The sequence below is a fragment of the Oryzias latipes genome, chromosome 4 (genome assembly GCF_002234675.1).
Source record: "Oryzias latipes chromosome 4, ASM223467v1".
In the NCBI taxonomy this organism is placed as follows: Eukaryota; Metazoa; Chordata; class Actinopteri; order Beloniformes; family Adrianichthyidae; genus Oryzias; species Oryzias latipes.
The window spans coordinates 23,082,754-23,107,568 of record NC_019862.2 but is presented as its reverse complement, the minus strand read 5'-3'; the positions used below and the strand labels follow the sequence as shown (position 1 = coordinate 23,107,568).

At 40.3% G+C, this 24,815-nt stretch overlaps 1 protein-coding gene across 9 annotated transcripts in view; it reads left to right on the top strand.

Moving 5' to 3' along the window:
- mast2 (microtubule associated serine/threonine kinase 2) overlaps nucleotides 1-24,815 on the top strand; it is a 191,537-nt gene that overhangs the window by 107,973 nt on the left and 58,749 nt on the right. For 7 of the 9 annotated variants that reach the window (XM_023954410.1, XM_023954409.1, XM_023954408.1 and 4 more), the window contains one exon: nucleotides 15,412-15,443. In XM_023954410.1, coding sequence (XP_023810178.1) covers nucleotides 15,412-15,443 — 32 coding nt within the window. Of the gene's footprint in view, nucleotides 1-15,411; nucleotides 15,444-22,161; nucleotides 22,830-24,815 lie in introns of those variants that run through there. The other 2 variants (XM_023954413.1, XM_020702567.2) reach the window with 2 other exon arrangements.

The following is a 24,815-nucleotide window of genomic DNA, read 5'->3' as shown; positions in this document are numbered from 1 at the left end:
CATCTACATAGAAGGTGAACATCTAACATAAAAGGGGTCCATCCGATTGGTCAACAACGTAAAGGGATTCATTTGATACGTTAAATACTTCAAGCTGCCAGAAAGATTGTTTTAGCACATGTAAGGTAACCATTTATCGCTATTTTTACCGACTTTCGCTATATACGGATTGCACAGCTTGATACCGTGATAACGATAAATTTGCGATTTATTGTGCAGGGCTACTACTGGCCAACATATTTAAAAAATTCCAGTCTGTCAGATACTGTCAAAGATGTCAGTATTGTGCAGTAAAACGACTGCATAAAATCATGTTTGATTTAATATTATGAGGAGATGAGCAAAAAAAAATTTTTTTTATTTTGTAGTTTTCTATCCCTGATGTCTGTCAGTCAAAGGCTACAGCCATTTTAAGACTACCGATACTACCGCTACACTACCGGTACTACAAAACTACACAGTGCTGACTTTCTAGTGCCCTGGATTTTAAAAACAATGTGGACACCGTTTCTGTTTCAATGACTTAGTATGTTTCTTTTTTACTAATGTCATTGAATAATAATGGAAAGTACATCGCTTTTCCTTCAGATGTTATTTTTTTGTTGTTGTTTTTTTGACATTTGACAGTAAATATATTTGGGAAGAGGTGGTTTCTTATGGACATTAGCAAAATGCTCCATACTTTATAGTTTTTTAACCTAATAAAATTCCAAACCTCTAAGGATTTAGGTCCAGAAACATCTCCAAATGTTTCAGGAATCTTTCTTTGTATTCATTTTTTTAAATTTTACCTTTGAATATTTTCTTTTTTTCTTTTAATCTGACAGTTTGTATTTATCACAGGAATAATTAATGATGTGTACGTCTTCAAGAACAATAAAACTAATCAATGGTTAACGACTGAAGAAGCCGAAACAAAATCGACCTCGCTTATCCTCATGGACCTGCCGGGGCTAAGAGCCGACAGGATGCAGATGCTGCAGTCCTGAGGATGCAAAAACACTCCACTGCTTTGGGATTGAATTCTGCTCTTCATCCTTTTGCTCCTGCTTGTCGTCTCATCCTGTTAAGTTGACGCGCGGCCACCTCCTACCGGCGGGTAGCAAACTTCAAAAGGTGAAATTGAATGTCTAGACGTTTTGCTGCTCAGAACCCAAATGCAACACAATTACCTTCAGGCTACAACAAACATTGTCGTGTACAGTATTTATACTAAAACAACATTTTCTGGCCTTTTTATTTCTTTTGCTGTCGGAGAGCTCTTTTCTTCTCTGGCATGTACAAAGAAAACTCACTGGATTAAAATGCCTAATTATTGTTAGTAAATCTGCAGTCCTGTGAAAGTCAGTGATGACGTGTTTTCCTTGAGAATGTAACCACACCTTAGGAAAACAACGCTCCATAATTAGGTCTTTTAAAGTCCCTCCTTGATCATCTTTTGATCAATTGTAAAAGCGTTCCCAGTGGCCTTTTAATAATGATTATGTCATTTTGAAACAAAATAAAAAAAGAGTCATTTATTAGGACATAGTTTCTGCAGAGCAGCAGGAGTTAATTAAGCCACGCACACACCAGGCATTTGATGCAGATTTTTGAACGCATGTTTAGCCCATGCTGTTCACATTGGAAAAGCAGGGAGGGGCTTCTTCTTCTTTTTTTTTTTTTCTTTACCAGCCCCTATCCGCCACCTACAGTAGGAAGAGGCTCAGTGTGAAAAGGCGAAGCCCTCTGAGCTCGGCGAGTTTCACTGCTTCACTGCCAAAACGGAGAGTCCCTGGTCAAAGGTTAACCTGGTTTATGTAGACTTTTTATTGGAAGTTAGTGCTTATATGTGTGTTGCCATAGGCACTGCTTTAAAAATTTGTCTCTAAGTTGTGGGCGGGGCTATTGAGGTGTAGCAACCTCATCCCGATTTCCCTTCCTGGTGCTGAGAACTCTCTTTTGAAGCGGAACAAGGAGCTTGTTGCCTGCCCAGCGTATTTTTTACGTCCCAGATATTCTCTTTTTTAAACAGCATTTTTTCGTCTGCTCCTGATTCACAGCTATTTGAATGAAGAGATACTCAGAAACAAAATTTCAAGCTTAAATTCCTTGTTGTATGTCTTCCATCATCAGAAGAACATGCTAAAAACACCAAGAACATTTTCATTTGAGTAGATCTTACGTTAATCATGAAGTTTCTAAAGTTCCTGAAAGTTTTCTTCCAGCCGGCTGAGCCGGTTTCCTAGATCCCTAACTTTTGTGGAGAGCAAAAATCTCTGACGGAGGGTGATAATTACCGAGGTCCTCAGTGGCGGATAGGTCCTGAGTGTCTGTGAAAATCCGCACCGATCACATGATCTCACAGCACCTTCTTCAGAATTTGTCTTACAGAATCCTCTCATATTCCCTCCCAGATTTAAGTCATCCTCTTCATCACTCAGTGCGATTGATGCAATTACAGGAAGTTCCCTTCCTGCTTTGTTGCCTCAGCATTTCATCATTTCCTTTTTTTCCTCTTCAGAGCAGAGGTTTCCTACAATGCAGACATCAAAGTGTTAGACGTGACTGTTTTGAGTTTAAGAATTTTTCAGTTTCTCCTGCTTCTGATGTGAACCTACAGTTTTCTTGCCTCCTGCTGAATGCCTTTGTTCCTCATTCAGGTGAATTTTAAGAAGCTGAATTGGAGAAGTTACAGCTGCGTGCGCCTGCCAGCATTTTATCAAAAAAAAACAAAACATTAAAACCTGATTTAAAGGTAGATGAAATGTGAAATCTGGGTGTTGATTGTGGTGTGAACACAAGCAGCACGACAGCTACTCTTTGGAAGGCATAAGGGACTTTTACAGCAGAAAGGTGCAAATTGAAGTATTTTTCTGTTGAATGAAGACGTAATGACCGGTAGAGCAAACTTTTTCTGATTATGAACTGAAACTGCAGGAGCGGGGAGGGCCGCGGCGGAGAAAAAACAAACATGCACAAAAGAACAGAAAATGACTTCAATTCTCTTCCTCTGTGCAGAACGCTTGTTATTGCAAAATTTATGTGAACACTGCCTGCTGGATTCACGAAAGCAGAGAGGTTCACGACGGCTGAGAGCTCAGCAGAAAACTGGGTCGCGCACATCACACCCCCTTTCTTTTCAAAAGCACTTTTCACCTTTTCATGAAGCTGCTCCCTGCCTGCACGCGTTTGTGTTATTTCTCTCAAATAGGCCTCTGAAGTGCCACACATCAGAGCGTGGCACTCCTGAAAAGTGAGGATGCCTCAGAGGGGTGCAGGGTACTTAAAAATATGAAAAAGAAAAAAAAAGAAAAGCTGATATTTTACAGAAGTTCTACTCTCCCACTTTAACGTAAAACCCTGTATAACATTTATGGGAGATAAAATATTTTCAAATCTTTGTCTGAGGCCTTTTTGAGCATTTTTTTCACTACTTTACAATTTGCTTCATAACGGGAATTTTTTTGTAGCAATGCTTGACATCCAACTTTTACTACAACCCTAGCCCCTTTTTCTTAACATATTGTTCATTATGTCAAACAGTAATTCCACAGTATACCTGAAAGTGTGCAAACACTCAATTCTACCTTGTAATTGTCACTTTTTTTAACTTCAAAAATCACTAAAACGCAGGTGAACCTCCACTTGAGTCTTTACAAATACCCTTCAAATAAAAAAAAACGTTTTTTAGACTGAGCTGTCCTGAACCAACCGCTTTGTCTGTCTAGACATTATGCAGGGAGTAGAGGGGAGGTGCTGTCTCACCCTGTCTGTCTGGGTGAATTCCCATCAGGCCATTAGTGAAGGCAGTCGCTGCAGTGCTGCCACAATCATCCAATCTCTTCTTCCTTTTCATTTTTATCTAATAATTGCCTCATTTCTGGGACAACCTGCATCTCTTATCCTTTAATATATTCCATAGGTTGAACTTTTTAACTGATACCAATCCATTAGCATAGAATTTATCATTTGTTTGGACGAATGCCATGCAGGTTAAAATCTTGGAAAATTTGGTTGATTGGAAGAAAAAAGTTTTAGATATTTAAAAAGTGAAAAGTTGCTGTGTCCGGAGAAAACCCATACATGCAGGAAGAGAACATGCAAACTCTACACAAAAAGGTCTCAGTCGGGATCCCAACCTGAACCTTTTTACTGTGATGCAGGAGTGCAAACCACTACACCACTAGCAAAATGGAAATCCATTTATGGTTGTTTAGATCAAATACTGTTAATAAACATCACTATTAGGTCTGCACAATGTATCGAAAAATTATCGTTAACGCGATATCAAGCTGTGCAATATGCATGTCGCAAAAGATGGCAAAGTTCGCAATAAATGGTTACTTTAAATGTGCAAAAACAATCTTATGATAGCTTAAAAAATTTAGTGAATCAAATACATTTCTTAAAGCATTTGACCAATCAGATAAAGCCCTTCTATATTAAAATGCTCGCCTCCCATGTAGACTAGTTTCATTTGGAGTATAATTTAAGTTATGTTGACTCTTATATTTAAATTAAACTACAGTGAAATGGAATTGATGTTTTTGGTTGTTTCGCTATTTGTTCATGTATTGCAAGTTAGACTGTCATCGCAATATTGATCATTAGTATTGGAAATCGCGAGTTTTCCTCATATCGTGCAGCCCTAATCACTATTATTAAATCACTTTACAAAAAATAAGTTGTATCTTTAAGTTCTAGAAAAGCTGGAAAGGCTCTTTTAAAAGGGGTGGAGTGCGTTTGCTAAGAACAAGTGCAAACCCTATAGATTTGTACTGCCATTAAGAAAAGCAGTTTGAGTGTTTTATTTATGCTCGGATCTACAGGAGTGCTTTTTTAACTGTTCTGTTCAGCTTTGGGAGAACATCAGCTCTGGATTATTAACTAGGATAATTAGGCTAATTCTCAAAGTCCCAGAGGCCCCCTCCCAAAAAACCCAGAGGGTGTTTTTAATGGGGCCTAAAACACAATGTGATGATGGGCATGAGTGCACGAGTGTCGTAATGGAGTCTCTTCAGGCGGACTTATTTCTTCTTAACTGGTGACAGCGTTCAATCTGGACATAAGGTGGGATCATATGATGACCTGAGTAGGAACAGCCTCTCAGGCTTGTTCTCCTCCCTGTTTTCCAGCAGGTTAATCCATCCGCAGTGCTCAGCAGGCCCATATGGCTGCCTTTTATGTCTTCTGGTAGCAGAGAGTTTGGTTGGGAATTTCTGGAGTTTCAGCTGAAGGTGATGATGGAAGAAGAGACATTAGAATAAAATGTTCAGGATTCAAGTCTCTATTGTTAAACCTTAAGACGTACTCACAGCTGCAGTTGACGGTGGATAGTGGTTGTCTGCGGGTGAAAAAAGGGCAAACCTTTATGGGTAAGGCAGGTTTAAGATAAACCACTCAGTAAACCTGTAGAGCAAAAAAGCTGATGAGCGGGTCGTAGAGAATACTTATGCAACACACACGGGTATTTAAGGGTGAAGTAGCGGTACGCAGATTTTTCATTTTTTCCCTGCATCGGTGTGCCTGGCCCGTGCTGTGTGACTGTTAGAATTTAGGGAAATTAGACAGTGTACTTTGTGAGGGTATCCTAGGAGCATCCTATGGGTACTTACGGATCACCTGCATACTCCGTGTGTGCAGCATTTGTGCTCGATCAATAGGGAGCCAATGCGGCCTGGAAAACCTGCAGCACCCTGTGCCGGTGCATGTGACTAAGGATTTAGTTGACCTCTAAGCAAATTCCACAAGAGTTGTATGTTCAAACCTACTAGTGAATGTTTAATAGATCAGTTTTTGGACTTAGTTGCTCAGAAAGTTGTCTTCAGAAAGAAAGAGGACATCATTATTGCTTATAAAGAGACTCAAATGATGAGCATCACTTTCCTCTGACGCTCAAACAAGGAGGTGGCAAATTAAAAATAACTAATTAATTAGTCCCATGTTGGGAGAACAAATTGATTTACCTAAAACAAAACCAGGAGGTGGAGAAATGTTTTACATTTCCAGCTTTTTTTTTTTTTTTTTATCTCTGAAGCTGAGCTTCATCCACCATTCTGCTGATTCACTATCTCAGGGGAATGCGTCCAAAATGCCAGGAGTCTCAGCAGCCGGAGTCCTTTATGATAATTCTTTCATTAGGGTGCACATAGTGGCTGCTGGGCTCTAAGTACAAGCTTAGATTGGAAAGCAGAAGCTGTGATTGGTCAGTTCAAGAATAGGTTCCAATAACATCTCTGTCACCGACCCAAGCTCACCTTGTCATAACAGACACCCGACTGCTCTTTTGTTTCAGCTGTTGTCACAAAACCCGTTTTTAATCCCCCTGCCAGTCTGCAACACTCCCTCCCCCCCCCCCCCCCCCCCCCCCCACGCTGCCGCTCCCTCAGCGTATTATGTACTGATAAAACCCTTCCAGTGAGGCGTTGCAGATTTCATTTGAATGTGTAAATTCTAATTAGGATTAGCGTGTTTTCTCTGCCGGCACTGATAGCAGCTTCAGTGGCTCGGTGGAGGACGCTCGCACCAGTCAGCGTCTCGCGATAGGCGAGCTGAGGAGGCCACATTTGCCTTTTTTTTATTTCCTTCATTGGGGGTGCGCGCTGATGTTCCTCACAGCTGAAACTAATTAGCAGGTTGTCTTTTCTGTGGAGGGGCGAGCACAGACATGCTGCCCCAGATAATTGTACATTTCTGGGCATCCATTTGTCTGTTTGATAGAGCGTCAAAGGAAGCATGAGCAGCTAACAGTGCAGCTGGAGGAAAATGGGACATGAAGGCCTATCTTTAGGAGAGACAAAAATATCTGTTAACATCATCTACTCAAAAGCACAGACTTGATTTAACCATCATTTTGGTGAATTGGGTATATAGTTGGTTAAACTATTAAGCAAGTTTATAGCGCCTCAATGCTGAGAAAACAGAAAACCCAGAAGAAACTCAGGACAAGGCAGGTTACTACCATGTTTTTTAGACTACAAGTCACTCCGGAGTTGAAGTCACAGATGCCAAAAAATGCATAATAAAGAAGAAATAAGTCGTATATTTCCTCGCTTCACTACCGTAACACATTGATGCTTACTTAGCTTCATGAAACATAAGTGGACATTGTATATATATATATATATATATATATATATATATATATATATATACATACACACACACACACACACACACACACAGACACACACACTTAGACACCAAAAAATATGGTGCTAAAGACCCATCAATAAATTTGAATGGTGGGGGTAGAATGTTGTTTTTTCCTAAAGGGGACAGTGAAAGAAGTCATGGAACTTGAGGAAGAAACCAAGCAGGGGGTAGGAAGTGTATCTGTGTAACTGTATAATCTGTATAACTTGTGGGTTTGTTGTTGGTAAAACAGCAGAGGTGCACAGAGAGCCGTAAAACGTAAAGAGGCTGGGGGACCAGCGTGGGAACTCTGGAAAACTTCATCGAGGACGTGAACTGGAGGAATAAACAGAGGCTTCTTAGGAGCTTGGTGAATGATGGAAACTTAGTTGACAACAGTGAGATTGACGCTAACTCGGTCCAACAGCTGAGATAGCAGATCAGAGCTGAAGGCCTCTTGTGTTGGTTTTACTGTTACAATAGGGGTTTACGGATCTTCAGACAAACGTAGTGTATATTTGTATAATCCCCTTTTGTTATTGAGGCTTTATTTATAATAATTCTGTTTATACGCATCCCTTGTTGGACCGGACGGAGAACAAAATGAGAAGGACAGAGTGGGATGTTGGAGATGCGGGATAAGGGGTTAAAATGGGGGAGATGGGTGGGGTTGGGGGTGGGAGTTGATAATAAAGTGTCATAACATAAGTGTGTCATAAGTAAATTGCATGACTTAGTTCTCACATGCACACCTACACACACCAACAACTAGTCTGCACACAGCTATTGACAGGTTTTAAGAGATTGACGATGACTTGATTGAAGGCTGACCAATGACGAGGCAGAGACGTGGTCGGGGGCGTAGCTTGGTCAGAAACATGAACTTGACAAAACCTGAAGGTTTGCTGGAATTTAAACAAACGACTACAAACTGGCAATGGAGACAGAATGCAGCAGAATTCACAGGAGATAAAGGAGCTTGATAACGATTCATGAGGAACTGCAGGTGAACAGTTCTAGCGTGTGGCTGCAGACAGCTTTCATCAAGACACAGGTGAGCTTTAGCGGGCACAGGTGTCAGCGGCGTTGCCTTTAAAAAGTGAAAAAGCTGTTTAACCTCCTCTGACATTTTTGTGTTTTTTACCCAGAACAAATTCTGTCACATCATCTTTATTTAGTCAATAAAACTTTAAAAATCTGCTGTGGAAGTTAAAAAAAAACTTCAAATGTGTCTTTTTAGCTTAGCTTTTAAGTATATTTACACCTCGTTCTGTTGCTATTGAGCCCTGTTAGCTTTGTGTTGGATTTTTAGTGTTTCTTTTAACTTTTTCTTCTGTTTCTGTTGGTTTGATGTGTCCATGTGTGGTGTTTTTTGAGATTATGATCTATTATAATATATTTTTTCTTTTTGATGTAAAACACTGCAAGGTGTTGTGCAACAGGAAATGTGCTCGATAAATAAAGTTAAATTTGAATTTAAAATGAAACAAAGATGGTATGAACAATTTTTAGAAATATTTGGACTTCTTTGTTGGCTCCATAAGTGTAAAAAAGAATGAAGCAATTGAGTTTATTCATGTGTCATAAAAATATCTTGATTCTAAATAATGCTACATTCATGATTCCTTTGGATCCTGGAACAATACTTTGGTTTAAAGTCTTTGAAGTTTTTTAATAAGCTCCTATTTAATGGTGTTTTTATGTTGTTACCTTCAGGCTTTCTAATGGATGGGTCACAAATAAGCCCCCCCCATTCTCTACACACAGAGACATTGTACAATAACACAGCATATGCAAATGCTGATAATGACTGTGTAGCTGCACAACACATTCCTAGTGATTGGACACACAAACTGCCTGTTATTAGTGTTTGAGGCAGAACAATAAAAGCTTCCTAAATGGATGTCTTTGCCCCCTGGTGACGCACGCTCACGCACACTTTTCTTAGCCAGTAATGGAGATTAGTTGCGTTAACGTGTCAGTGCAGGACTCAAGTGAATTATAATGCACTTCGATCGTAAAGTGTGTTAGCGGGGACGCTTCCACCCCCATTGGCCTCCCGCTAACACCCCCATTGTTAGAGCCTCAGAGGTCCCAGCGGGTCTGAACCGGCAACTGCGAGCCTCTCCTGGAGACCGCCCAGCAGACTTCAGTAGGACGCAGCAGCTCGTGTCCTTAAAACAATTAGTTCATTCCCCTACGGAAGCTTTATTGTCCCGTGAAGCCCTGTCTTCATTAAAGTGGGCGTATTGTTTTTTGCAGCCTCACTGTCAATCTGAAAACGTTAACCTTTGCAGCTCAACAGAGGATGTGGCCGCTAGCTTTGTCTTAACTGGATCTTAAGAGAATGATGATTAAAAAAGTGACGCAGCACAGATTTTTTTGGTTATTATTGCATTTATCAACCTTCTGCTGTAGTTTAAATTTGAGGCTTTTGAATGATATATGCAGAAATCGATGTATTCAAGTTTTTCTGTTGGTTAGAATAGCTTCAAAACAGAAAAAGATGTTTATTTTTTGGAACACCAGAAAAGCAAAGAAGTATGTCTTTGTGACCCATAAGTCATTTATTTGAAAAGAAGAGTTGTTGTTTCTAACTTGACCACAGGATGTCAGTGCGTGTCAGACAGGTTTCCTTTTACTAAACATTGTGCAACAGCTCTGTTTGGTAATCTGCTGATCCACATTGCACTCTGGGATTTGCAGCATTAAAATTGTGAAAGTAAAACAAATTTCAGTCCAGTTGACCTGTACGTCCCAAACAAAAGTCTCAAACAGGTCTTCTCATTGAGTTAGGCTTTTGTTCCTGTTGTGAAAAGTGTTACGCAGGAATAAGCTCCTCTGCACCTCTGGATCTTCGTCCACATTCACCAGCTACTGTCTCAGTTACACTATATTACAGCTGTCTGCTCTGAGTGAAGCTTCTATCAGGAAGTCTGTTTCCTTACTTTTCTTTATGTAGGTGTTTGTTATGCAGCTAAACATAAGCAGTCCACTGTTGTTGGGTCACTTTTGGCATTTATTTCTGATAATCTGAGGTCAATCTGGGTCAGTTTGCTGCCAGCAGCTGAGCTGGTTAGATTGCACAACCTGATATTAAGCCACTATGTAGACAGACAGGTGATGAGCGATTAATGTGTTGGAATGAAAACCAAACCAAATTTCTTTAGTGTTTTATTACATATTTGAGTTGTTTTTAGCCCTGTCTTAAACCGTAGTCACATGCACTTGTGCAGATGTCTGTTGAGGGTTTCAGCTGACGGGTCTTTACATTATTTCGGTTTGGAGCTGGTTTAACTTTTTTGTCAGTTGAGAATTACACAGTTCATGCATAGTTCACGCAGTTTATATGCAATTATTTTATAAATCTAACACAATAATGCATGATTTTTACAAGATGCATACTGAAGTTTGTGGCTTTCCATGACCGGTCTACATATGTCTAATGGACGTTTTTACGCATGTACACCGATGTATAACTTTAATATCGCGCATACGGCACACATATCACATTCAAATTACGTAATTGAGTGGCCGGGATAGGCTCCAGCAGTCCGTGACCCTGAGAAGGGCAAAACAGGTTTAGAAGATGAATGAATGAATAATCACGCACAATTCATGTTCTACGTTGATTTACTTGTTCTTTGCCTGATTTTTTTATCTCTATCGCAGATCTTTTTCCTGAGACCTTATCACTGTTTCTGTGTCATCATTAAATAAACATTTCTGTGAGTGGGTTTTGTGTAGATGCCGGATGTGTGTTACCCCGGAGTCTTTGTTGTCACTGTCGTCTCATCAATATTCACAGTGTTGATAGTAAATTCTTGCAGCTGCTCTTACTGTCTCCGGTGGATCTTGGCATCCTTCTGCTAATTGCATGTTTTTAGCTCAACTCAAATCTGTCATTACCATCAAGCCCTTTCTTGGCGTGACCACACACTGCTCATTTAGAAACCGCACACAGAGACTGAAGTGAGTCAAACACACAGTTACCCACAGAAGTGTGGTCTTTTGTTGCATGAGAGCAACTGAAAGTTTTCTGACTAAAACTACCCTGTTTTTATTTGTGATCAAGATGAAAGAGTTGTGCAGCCAGAGTCTGATTCCCATTTTTCTTCACATAACCTTTTGAAAAAATCTTGGTTGAACGTTTGAGTTCTGCAACAATTAAATCATTTTTGATTAACACCATTGTCTAAATTGGCACCTGTGGCTAAATGAATATCCACTCTGTTCTCCTACGAAGACTTCCTTTTTTTTAAAGGAGATGAGGACAATTTTATTGTACAAGAAATCTTTTATAATTATACCTTAGGAATGGAAAGGCTGAAGCACAGCCCCAAGCACACCTTAAAATAAACACAAGTCACATTAAGCAATAAACTTTGTAACTTTAGTACTTTTATGCCCAGGATTTGTTAGCTTTTCTGACTGGGTTTGATTTTAATGTGCATTTGGCTCGTCTATCACTTTGTCAGGCAGCTACGTATAAAGTCAAAACAACCAAACATGACACAATCCTCTAAATCAGGGCTTCCCACACTTTTTTGGCACACGATCCACTTTTGAAACAACCATATATACAGTATACATATGTTGGAGCCAGACGACGTCGATAAGCAGTGATTAGCCTGAGTCTGTCTGAGTCAACATTTCTATGGCAACCACCTTCACCAATCAGGAGTGAGCTTGCAGTCGCTCACTCCTACCATTTAAAAGCGGGCTACACAAAAATCTGTCGATCCAACGTTTCGACTGTTCGGCGTGAGTCCACATACTTTTATTGAGTCAGTCAGTTTATAACTTGAATAACTTCCACTACAGCAAAATATAATTGAAATAATGAGTAGAGCAAAACGGTTCTTCTGGCAAATAGAATGGCTGAGTAATAGCTTTTTATTTCTGTATAGAAGTCTATCGGATTTTGGCTTTTTGGAGCCAGCGGGTACTTCCTGTTTGGAATGCTGGGGGAAGGGGTCACTCAGTCCAGTTCTCATATATAGTCATAAACAGACACGCATGTGCAGTGTTAGGATCTTTGTTGGTCCGTTCTGCATGCCTATCAAGGGATGTTTATTTGCCTCTGTTGGATTCCAGAATTTTTCTTGGGATTGCTACAAGACCAGCTAATAGCTACGGTAATTTAAGGCTTTATGTTTTATTGTTTTTGGCAACATTAAGTTTCTAATTTTTTCTTGGGTTGGGCTTAAAACACAAATTGTCAAATTAAATCAGTTTAAGCTTAAAATATTGCAAAATCTATTTATTGAAATCAATTTATTTTATACTGTTTTTCACAGTAAAAACCAGCTTGTATTCAACAATTTATCATGTTAGTCGAACGTTCTGTCTTTGTTCCATTTAAATCAATGGAAATGTGAAATGTATATTTCAAAGCATATAAAATGGGTTTATAATGGACATGTCACATAAATAGATTTTCTGGGTAAAAATCAAATCGATTCAGGAGTTTGAGGCTGGTGCAGTACTACTCTGAACTCTTCTAATGAAAAAAAAAAAGGTAAAACTAAAACAAGACTTTAATTTTGATGATCTTTTTTTCTAGAAAACAACTTTAGTGATTCTTTGAATGTACATTATTCTATAAAAAATATATTTGTGAATGAAAAACTTTTACACATTTTAGATAGATTAAACTTAGATATCAGAAGCACAGACAAATCCACCAACATATGACAGTTTCTGGTTTGACCCGATGAAAGAGAAGAGCAACTAAGATGTTTCTTTGGGTGACTTCTCATCACATAAAACTGCACGATTTTTCTTGTTCTTTAGATTTTTTTAGCTAATCTACAGCCTTCGCAGCCATCCTCCTCATTTCTTTCCCCTCCCTATCTTCTCTCTCAGCTTTAGAGCGAATCATCAGCTCCTGTTCTCCAATGGGCTGAAAGCTTCAGGCTTGTGTTGCGATGATACTCTCCATCACCACGGATAATTTCATCACAGCTCTCGGTTTGGTTCGTTTACCAGAGCCTGGCTGTTGAGCCTGTTTTGACCCCCCTCTGGTTATTTTTTAGTAGCATGGCTTTGGGGCCATCCCCCCTTAGGGCTCAACACTCAGATAGCAGTGACAGCACACAGAAAAACAGGCCGTAATGCAATAAGCTGTCAGACGAGGGTTTCAGATGAGCCTCATTTTACGTGTGCGGAGCTCTGCGGGGGCGAATGGACGTTGAGAGCAGAGGGTGATTAAACCGCAACGCTCTTCTTCTGCTCGTCTTATATTGATGCTGCAAAGACACACAGCAGAGTCCAGCTGGGGGGGATATAAAAGCCTTCTCTGCATTAAAGCGTTTACAGATGAATTACATGTTGCAACATAAAAAAAAAAATATTGAAGGCTATCACTGTTGTGTTTAATTAATGAGCAGCACATGTTGCGATAATTGTCCATCCATTCTAGATAAAAGTTTCTACATGATCTAAAAGTGAAAATAAGATTTAGATTTTAAAATCATCAAACAGGAAGTAAAAGAAAAAGACGCTGCTGCAGAATTTGATATTTCATGTCAGTATTTGAAGACCCACTCAGATGACAACGGTGTTTTTAACATGTTTTGTGACATTTTTCTCACTAAGGAGGACATAATGAAAGCTAAGATTAAAACTTCTCAGTACTCCTTTATTCAAATCGTTGTGAATCAGGTGCAAATGGAAAAATGCTGTGTGGCTACAAGCTCCCTGCTCCTCTCCATTCTGAATCATCTACTTGCAGACAAATAGATCCGTGTACGCCTTTGTTTTCCTCCTCTTAGCTGGCATCTGGCTCTAAACTGTACAGCTGGATACTTCCAATGTTGCTTGCCATTGCACCGGTCATGTTAGGTTGGGGTTGTGAGGGGCTGGAAGCTAGGAGAGCAGTAAACAGAGCTCACCTGGCACTCTGCAGAAACTATGTCCTAGAATCCAACACAGATTTTTGAAATTATGGCCAAGCATAGTCATAATTAATAGACAACTGGGAACACTTTGAACACAGATCAAAAGATGATCGTAGCGGGGCTTATCATGTTTAACTATGAAAACACAGAAACTACCACAGGTCTCGTTTAACCAGTTTAGAAAATAATACAATATTTGAGTGGGTTTGGAATCTGGATGACAACATTCACAGGACTAACTGAGGCAACAACAGTGGTTTGTAAAACAAAAGCACACACGCTCATTTTTTACTTTTTTTTTTTTTCCTCTGTTCCATTTAAAACTTGAAAAGCAGCGCTTGGACGGATGTCATCGCAGCTCAGCAACTCTCTGCAGCAGACCTCCGCTGTGCACCCACTCACTCTTCTCCACCCAGACTCCATTATGCCCATTAGCATTCTGCACAGAGATATGAAGCGATAGAGGGGGCTTATCTGCCGCCTCACACAGGAACACTGTGTGCGTTTGCTTTTGTGAGTGTTACGAGACGAGAAGTGTGACAGAGTCAAAACAGGTGCGCCAGTTCTCATCATCATCACATGCTAAGTCTAGACGTCTCTGGGAAAACCAAGAAATCTGTTTCTCTTAAGTGTAATGAGGAATTCGCTATTTTTGTTAGTGTTGGAAATAGTTTCTTTTTAAAGGAGGAAAATGTTAAGTGGGTCATTTTGGAAGTGTTTTTTTGCTGAGAGTTTGTTCTTCCTACTTGAGGATTTCTCCGCCATTCATGCCGTTTGATGCTTGTCTAGGTGTTAACAGGGATTTTCTATGTCAAACCAGATGTTGACCTACTTTATGAGCCAGGCAGCACGCTGTGTAAACTTCTCAAAACCGCACAGACTGACTCACAGGTTGTCATCCAGGTGCCGCTCTCCAGGAAAGGCTGTAATTCAGGAGGTCAGGTTGCAGCTCATAAGTGGATCAGGGCTCTATGTCAATCTGATCCATCCGGACCAGTCTCCCCCCTGTGAGAATAATTGGTAGCTGTCGCTTCTCCCACGTCTGCAGCTTTTCACTCATCTGTTAATCAATAAAGCTGTGAGCCATGCAGCTCTGCTGTGTCCTTCATATACTTGTTACTACCATAGTAACACCCTCGAGTGCTCAGACTGCAGTGCTCTCTTCATGCACTACAATTAAACATTCAGGTGCAGAAAACAGGGTGTTGGTCCTCATGTTGCATCTTGAGTAATCTCACAGTGACACCTGCTGGCCGAACAGCTTCACTGATGTTCTGTTCTGTCATATCTACACTGTCTGTATGCTGAAAATTCAGAAATATTAGCACTCCCAAAGACTTTGAATAATCAAACCAGTGAGTTAAGAGTGTCTTTCTTTGTGTCTGTGTTTCAGAAGGAGCTGAGCCTTCCAAGAAGAGGCAGTTTGTAAGTACCCATAATCCCTTCTGTCTGATTCAGCCATGTTTGTCTGCACTGCTTTCCAGAGCTGTCATCTGGAAATGTTTGGGAAGCTTTAAAGCTGAATACAATGAGCAGAACAGACATGTATGTTGAAAGGAGCAACACAACGTGGTGGGAAGACTTCTGTTGAACTGCCAGCGACTTTCTGCTTCCACCTGAGCCAAGTTTGCTATCATGTGCAAACAGAGAATCCGTGTCGCTCTGTCTCTGCTGCTGATGGGTGTTAGGATGTGTGCTGGGAGCTCCCATCAGTGGGTTGAAGGATAAATCCTAAAGGCCACACGGTGTGTTTGTGGGCACACAGGAACAGCTGAGCATCCCTCTGTGAATAGATGAAGATCTAATTTTATCGCTGTGTGTTTTCCTGTGTGGTTGGGCTAATGTGTGTTTGGATTTGGTGGGACGGGGGTGGGTGGGGTGTCTCAGTATGGGTGGCAGGTTAACCTTCATGCTTGTAGGTTTTTGAGGATCTCTTTCAGCTGTAAATGACCTAGGTGAAACTGGTTGGGTTTGTTTGGGTTTCAGAACACTGCTGTAGATGGATGGAAGAATAAACCTGAGACCACCATTCTTATTAAGAGAAGGTTTATCTTTCTTGACAAAAATGGCTTCTTTCACTCCTCGCTCAAACCATCCTTTCTGTCTGGCTAAAATTCGGACTTCGCTATCCTCGAACAAGTGGTTTGTGGCCTTCAGGTGGAGATGTACTGCAGACTCAGGTCCACTTGAGTTGGCTCTGCGATGTTGGTAAAGCCGCTTGTGTAGAGGTTGTTTGGTTTCTCCTATGTACTGGTCATTGCAGTTCTCTTTGCAGTGGATAGAGTACACAACGTTGCTCTGTTTGTAGCTGGGAATTTTGTCCTTATGAAGCAGTTTTTGTCTGAGAGTATTAACAGGTTTGAGATGAACTGAGCTGTTATGTTATCTGAAAATCCTTTTTAGTTTTTCAGACAGGCCTGAGATTTAAGGAATGGAAATAATGTTCCCTTTAGGCTCTTGCTCCTTCTTGTCTTGTTTTCTTGTATGTTGGGATTTGGTGAATGCCCAGTTGGGATATCCACAGGTTCGGAGGGCTTGACGGATATGTTGCTCTTCTTTCTTCTTTCTGTCAGAGCTTGTTGGCACGTCCTGGGCGGTCTGTGTTGTAAAGTCCTGATAACACCTAGTTTGTGCTGTAAAGGGTGGTTTGAAGTGTGTGATCAGTGTGAGTATGCGTCCTGTACACTTCAACCTTGAGCTGTCTGTCCTCTCCAATGATCACTGCACAGATTTAGAAGGGCTAGCGTGTTCTCCTTTGCATCTTCCCTGGTGAACTTGATGTTCTTGTCGACCATGTTGATATGATCTGTGAAAGCCTCCACTTCCTGGATTTTGATCTTGACCCAAGTGTCGTCCACGTATCTGAACCAGTGACTTGGAGTAGTACCTGGGAACGAGTCCAAGTGTATCATTTCAGTGTTAAATGATAAAAGAAAGTGAATAAAATTGAAATAGACAGCCTCTATTTTAAATTTAAATGTATTCAGTTTTTTCTACTGTGTTATGAAAGTATCATATCTGGACTCAGTATTGGCAGATGTTCAAAATCAAATGACTCAGAAATGAATCTAGGCCAAAAAACCTGATTAGGACATCCCTAATACTAAAATAAAAGCCAACTTTTAACAAAGAAACTGCAATTGAGAATATCTGCTAGCTATGTTCTTTAGCTTTATCAGGTTTGTGGAAGTGCGGTTTCTCAAAAATATCTTGGCGGATTGATGTTTATAAGCACATATCTGAGCTATCTAACAAAAGAAAGCCTCTTCTTCATCAGTCTGGGTTTGGAGATGAAGCAGCAAGCCCTCCTATGGCTCATCTGTTGCTACAGCAACAGGAGATAGAACGACTTCTACCTCATCCCACCTCGCAAGCCCCCCCCCTAATATGAACAACACAGCTAAGCTACAACTTGATGTCAACAATGTCAGCATGGAGCATTGCAGTAAATGTCTGTGCATGACTGCTGCTCTGCACATTCATGCTGAGCAGCTCGGGAGGTTCCAGCCTGTGCTATTTTGGTCTTTGAGGAAACTTTCTCAGACCTGTTCAGTTGTTCCCAGTGCAGCGACCCTAAGGAGTCACAAAGGCAGAAAACACAGGTGGCTGCAGCTTGAGCTCTAAGAAAAACAACACTCTTTTATACCTTCCATAACTTCTATAGAAAACAGAAATGCATCATCAATTTCTTGATGTCATACTGGAACCAAAGGGCTTGTGTGTGTGTGTGTGTGTGTGTGTGTGTGCTGTTGTATGCTTATGCACAAACTCAGTGCTAGTTTGTGTTGTTCTGAAACCTGACTGTTGATTATGTTGACTATACTTTATAACAGTCTCTTTTTTTGCACGTATTTTGTTTTTTCATTTACTTTTCATTTACATAGTTTTGATCTTTTGTAAATATTCATTCGCCACTTTAGTTTTAGTTAACCTTTTCTGTTCTGTCAACTAAAGCTGGTCTCTTTTGGAACTTTTGTGGAGAATATTCTAACGCCAAATCCATTTTTCTAATCAGCTACATTTATAATGTTTTGAGAGTGTACAACACTTTATCTTATTGTCCACTGTGATCTTCTTCCACTTCTCTAAGAGAACAATTTGGCATGTTCCGACCAAGGGGAGCCCACTGACTTCCAGAGTGAAGCTTGTCTAAAGAACTAAACCCAGATGTCAGAAGTTCATACTTGCACGTTTTTCTCTAACCTGGTTCAACAAAAGTCAAATGCATCATTATACACAGGGACTGTATAAATACAGAAAAAAAATGACAAACTTCCAAATTAAAATACAAACTGGGGATGTAGTCCTTGATTGATGAGGTAGTATCAAATCTATAGGTCTTTAAATGGCTTACTAACTATATTTCAAGTACCGGTATATCCATTTAGTTCTTCCCACCAATGTTCCCATTTTCAAACATAGTTTAGTGATTAAATCAAGTACTCCGCCTAACTTAGAGTCACCTCAAATGGAAACTACATCGAAGAAAACCTTTTTCTATGATTGTAAATTAAGTCAGGCACAAATACGGTAGGTTAACTAGATTTTAAAAATGTTATGTATAAAAACCCTCTTTGAATAAGGTTCGGGTTGTAGTCATTGGTCTTTCCATCTTTACTTTAAGTGGAAATACGTCTATGAAATTAAACCCAGCAATATTATGAAGCAATGAATGAAGTTTGCTTAGAAAGAAGTTTTGCTTGAAGATGACATTTGCAGGTAAAAGTGGTGAAGTGTAATGTTGGTCTCGTGTCTTGCAGCTACTTCCACGTCAGGCCAGTAATCACTCTAGATTTACAGAACCCCGCGGGTGCATGTCAGTGTTCCAGTCAAAGCCATCTGTGTTTCAGTCCATTGTTTGTTAGTTAGCTGGCTGACATGTGAGCTGCATTTAGCTGTGCAGCGTCAGCAGTGGCCTCGGGCTTCTCAGAAAGAAGAAGAGAGCTGGAGTGACAGCTGGACCCGGCCGGGTCAACGAAACCTTACCTTTATTGAGTTTGTCCCTCGCTTCTACTCGTCAAACAGGCTTTGCGCAAGTTTTTCTTCATTTTCCTACAGAAAACGAATTATTTATAATTATGTAGATTTTTTTAAAGTGAGCAACATCAATCTGTACAAATCTTGATAACTTCATCAAGTTGTGTTAAATCAGAATGCGAATAGAATTAAGAACTCAAAGTTAAATTCAAGCTATTCAAAGCAAACAGTATAAAACAAATCAAACTGCAGAAAAACAAACAATGGAAACCAACTACAGTTTCATTCTGAAATAAACTTGTCTGCTAACTTGATGAATGAGAAGTAAAGAGCCATTTCATTGGAAATTGTGTTCTTGGTGTGTATAACATGTTCTTTAGGCATCTTTTTGATGGTAGTGGACATAAATATATAAAGAAAATTCAGCTTTAAAATACTTTTCTGAGTATTTCTTTTTTCAAATTGTTGTAAATCAAGAGCAGACGAATAAAAAGTCATTTGAAATGGCTTCTAGAAATGACACAGGACCTACAATCGTAGGCCACAAGTTCCCTGCTCCTCTCTTATCTGATGCACTTGTAGATAAATAGATCCATGTACGTCTGAGCTGCATCTGGCTCTAAACTGTACGGCTAGATAGCTCCAATATTGCTCACCATTTTTGTTGCACCGCTAATGTTAGGTTTGGGGTGTGAGCTTGTTTGAGAGCACGTAAAACAAGGGATGATGGAAAATGGGGGCCGGCTTACTCTATACCAACGGTATACTCAGGAGTTTTTGACAAACTGCTGCTGCTCTGCAGAAACTATGTCCTTGACAAGGCACAACTTTTTAGATTTTGGCTTAAAATGGCATAATATTAATGAAAAGACCACTGGGAAGACTTAAAGATCAAAAGATGAAAAGGTGGAGTTTTTAAAAAATATTTTCAGTGAAATCACACATAACAAATGAAAGATTTGTATAAATATTTGACCCCCCCCCCTCCCCCAAACTGTCAGAATGATTTATACCTATTGATCAATGTAAATGGCCATTCCTCTCAGTGCACTCGAGTCAACTATGGAGTCCCACAGGGCTCAGTCTTGGGACCGATCCTGTTTATGCTTTATATGTTACCCCTAGGAAACATAATCAGGAAACACAGCATTAATTTTCATTGTTATGCCGACGATACGCAGTTGTATTTATCCATGAAGCCTGACCAGAATGACCAGATAGAGAAACTGAACGCCTGCATCAGTGACATCAAGACCTGGATGACAATTAATTACCTCCTCTTGAACCCAGAAAAAACTGAGGTCATTATACTTGGTCCTAAAAACCTCAGAGATGCTCTGTCTGCTCAGATAGTCTCCCTGGATGGCATAAGTATAGCCCCTAATTCCACAGTTAGAAACCTTGGGGTTTTACTTGACCAGGATTTATCATTTAAGGCTCACATATCTCAGGCATGTAGAACTGCCTTTTTTCACCTGCGAAATATTGCTAAGATCAGAAATATACTTTCTAAGAGTGATGCTGAAAAACTCATCCATGCATTTGTTACGTCGAGGCTGGATTACTGTAACTCCTTGTTAGCAGCGTGTCCTAAGAGTTCCTTAAGAAGTCTCCAGCTTGTTCAGAACGCAGCTGCTAGATTGTTAGCTGGAACCAGCAGAAGAGATCACATCACTCCTGTGTTAGTTTCGCTCCATTGGCTCCCAGTTGATTCTAGAATTAAGTTCAAGATCCTCCTGTTAACCTATAAGGCCTTACATGGAATGGCCCCGTCCTATATTAAGGACCTCATAGTCCCTTACCAACCAATCAGAACACTTCGCTCGCAAAATGCAGGACTGCTTGTGGTTCCTAGAATTAGTAAAAGTACGGTTGGAGGTAGAGCGTTTAGCCACCAAGCCCCTGTCTTATGGAATAAACTCCCAGCTCATGTAAGAGAGGCCGACTCAGTTTCTACATTCAAAGCTAGACTGAAAACATTCCTCTTTGGACAGGCTTATTGTCAGACTAGCTAGTATTCAGAGATTATTTAACTTAATGTTAGTTTGTTTAAATTAAACTTAATAATAACTATTTCTTTTAAAAGGCTGCTAGAAGTTGAAGCTGGGGTAACTATGGTGCACTGGGGTTCTGTCCTCTTTCCTTTTTTACTTCTACCCTTCCTCTCCTCTATTCTTGATCATAATTTATCATTTAGTTCTCCATGCCTCTGTTTGGTGCAGTGCGATTCATGTATTGTCCCTCTTTTCCTCTCCCCTCCTGGGGAGTGGGAGTGCTTCCAGACTCCAGTTGGCTCATCCGTGCTCCAGTTCCTGACCGTTTACCTCGCCTTTGCTCCTGCTCCTACACCTGGCTGTGGATCCTGCCTCTGGCTCATCTCTGGCTCGTCTCTGCTCTGTACCTGACCGAGTACCTCGTCTCTGCTCCTGCTCCTACACCTGGCTGTGGTTCCTGTCTCCGGCTCGACTCGCGCCTTTGACTGTCCCCACAACCACGGCTGGATGAAGCTCGTCTGCTGGACTTTTATATATGTAGTTGTAGATTTAGATAAGTTAATTCTTCTCTAAGATTTCTGGTAAATCGCCTGTCCGTCCTGGGGGAGGATCCCTCCTTCATGTGGGCACCCCTGAGGTTTCTTCGTTTTTTCCGGAATCCGTTTTTTTTGGGAGTTTTTCCTTACCGCGAAGGGGGGTCTAAGGGCAGGGATGCCAGTATAGCTTAGTCAGTTTGTTAGTTCATTTTAGTATTTTTCTATTGAACTCTTTGTATTCGTGATCCTTTTGATTTCATGTTTTACTTCGAAGCCCATCGAGACGACTGTTGTCGTGATTTTGGGCTATACAAATAAAATTGAATTGAATTGAATTGAATCAAGGGTTTGCAATAAAATATATAAATAAAATATAATTTTTATACATCATAAATGTATGTGTACAATTACGAGAACTAAATCCAATTCATTCAGCTTTTTTAAAGAAACTTGTGGACTTGATGACTTTTTAATTGCATGTTTCTCCTCATTTTAGCAAAGAGTTACAACAATACAGAAGTATTTTGTAAACATTTCACCAAGCTGTGCTGTTTACACATTGAGAGCATCTCAGGTTTCCTCTATCCGGAGTTGTCCTCCCCTCCTCCTCGCCCTTCTGTCCCTTGCCGCTGTCTGCCGAGTTCTCAGTGCTGTCTGTGGCGGCCGACAGCCAGATCGCGGGTGAGCTGACTCTGGCAGGAGTACAGGGGGATTAACTGGACCGGCTGCTCCCGTCTGCGGGGTGACAGGAGCGATCCTTTTGAGTTTTGTACCGTGACCAGCGACCTGGTCTCAGCTGGAACTTCTGCGATCTTCACCGTTTCATGTTATGGATTCGTTTTCTTGTCTCGGTCGGAGGACTCCACTCAAACGGATTTACCCTGGTGAACTTTGTGTTGAACTCTGGAGTTGGTGATCTCACGTCTGTTTGCGTCGTTTCTCCGAACAATGCTGTGGCACTCTCAGTTTTGGACTCTGCAAGCCCATGCTTGCTGCTGGATGAACACTGTAGCCCAGATACCTCACATAGCTGTGTTTGTGTGTGAGTGGAGATAAGAGTAACACTCATTCGCACACAGATCTGGGCTCTTTTATACACTGAAGCTCAGACAGGGCAGCGACTCCTGGCTGGCTGAGTCAGTTTCAGTGTTTTTAAGGGTTGCTCGGCCATGAGAATGCGTTTGCCGGTCAGATGAACCAACAGACTTTGCTGGATTATTACAGATTACAGTTGATCCCTCTGTCCCAGAACACAAAATGAAAAGAAGGAAGGAGCGAGCAGGAGCGCCGCATCTTCGCCTCCAGTAAGAGCGTGTGTGCTCATGCAAGTTTGTGTTCATGTGTGTGTGGAAGGCCACAAGTTGCGTGCATTTGTTTATCTCGAGCGATAAATTGAGCAGAAGAAAAGAATAATTCATAACGATCGCATTGTGTCGTCTTGGTTAAAGAGGGATTAAATGCTGAATCACAGTTCATTCATCCCCCAATGCTTCTGTAAAAAGTGACCAGACTGAGTCAGCGGAAATGGAAATGAATAGGAATAAACATCAGAAACAGAAACATCAGTTCACAATGACAGCTTGTGGCCTGATTAGCTTCAATTGACCTGAATAGGAGTGGCAAAAAAATGGCGTTACACTGTTCCCTTGTTTACGGCAGGGGGTAGGTTGCATGAATAACCTTTGAAAGAGGAAACCCACAGACTTGGATAAGAGATGTTTAAGGTCAGTAAAACCCTCACTAAACAACTTCTACACCTTTCTCTCTTGTTTAAACTCTCAAAGTTCAAAACTTTGTAGAAAAAAAAAGTCCAGTTTGATAGAATGAAAACAAAAATCTGTTCACAATTGATGATTTTTTTCTTTTGGAAAACTGATCGCATTCTGTACAGGAGACACGGCACCGATCAAATTGATTGACAAAGTCGACAGTCAATCAGAATGCAGGACACAGTGCACTGTGAACAAAAAAGTAAAAAAACAACAACATTTAATCAGAAAAAATTCTGTGAAACAGTGAGACTGCGAAAGATGAATAACGATGTATCAAAGCACCAGTGTACAACAAAAAACACTGCAGCTGTTTGGGATGAGTTGTGCCTTTAAATGTCTGTAACGAAAGGACAAAGGTGAACAAAAACAATGACTTTTTACAGCCTGTTAAACTTGCTCTGAATAAGACGTTACAACATAGATAAACCATCTTATCTGATGACAAAGGAAGTTCTCTGCTCATTTCTCACATCGTTTTTATCAGGACTTCTTAGAAAACATCTTGTTCTCCTCAGGTCTCTGATGAGGTCACTACAGCCTCAGATAATTAAAAACTCAACATTTTAGACCCATTTGAATACGGAACTAAACTGAGTTGAACTTGAAGACTTATTTGCTGAAATGAGGAACTCTTCCCTGGTTGATGTCATTTGTCTTTGGCTCCAGTTTCTTGACAGACAATAAATATGCAGCTTCAACCACACAAACTCCGAAGGTTTGGTGCTACTGTGCTAAAGGGGGAATATGTGTGAAGGACTGCTGGGCTCATGCTTGGCTAAATGGAAACTGTGTTTGTCTTAGTTGCTAGGGAACAAGCCCACATCATCACATCTGTTTTCATGCTGTTTTATGGCGAAACAGCTCCACTTTGAGCCCAGCCATCCAAAGAGGATTCTTCTAGAAAATCTGTTGTCATGACATTCCACTTCACTTAAGTAAGCTGTGAGAAATAGTTTTAAACAATTCGCAAAGTAGTCATTTTGTCAAGGTTGTTCCTAACAGACAGAATAAGAAATGGCTTATAGGGATTAATATATTTTTCCAAATTCAATTTAATTCACCTCAGTTTTATCTATTTCTTGATTTATTTAGCCCAACATTACAACACAGGTGTCACAACGGGCTTCACTAATTGTACAAAACATAAAATCCGTTATAAAATATGATAGCTGATCACTAAACTAAACAGACTAAACTAAACTGGCCATTCCTGCCCTTAGACCCTCCTTATGAGTGCAGGGTCTGAGCTAAGAATTCAGTCATTTTATTAAACAACATTGTCTAAATTCAAAGCTGCATGTTTTAGAGAAGAAAAGGGAGAAAACGTTGGCTATTAAAGTTTTAAACCTGTGCTGCTGATGATGTTAAAATTCCACGGGTTTACTGATACATTTAAAATTCTTAGAATTTTGTTATACAATTTTTTTTTCATTTTTAAATTCAGTCAATTTTAGGTTAAAAAAGAACTTTAGCAAGTTCAAAGTGTTGTTTGCATCTTTACTATAATTGGCATGATGC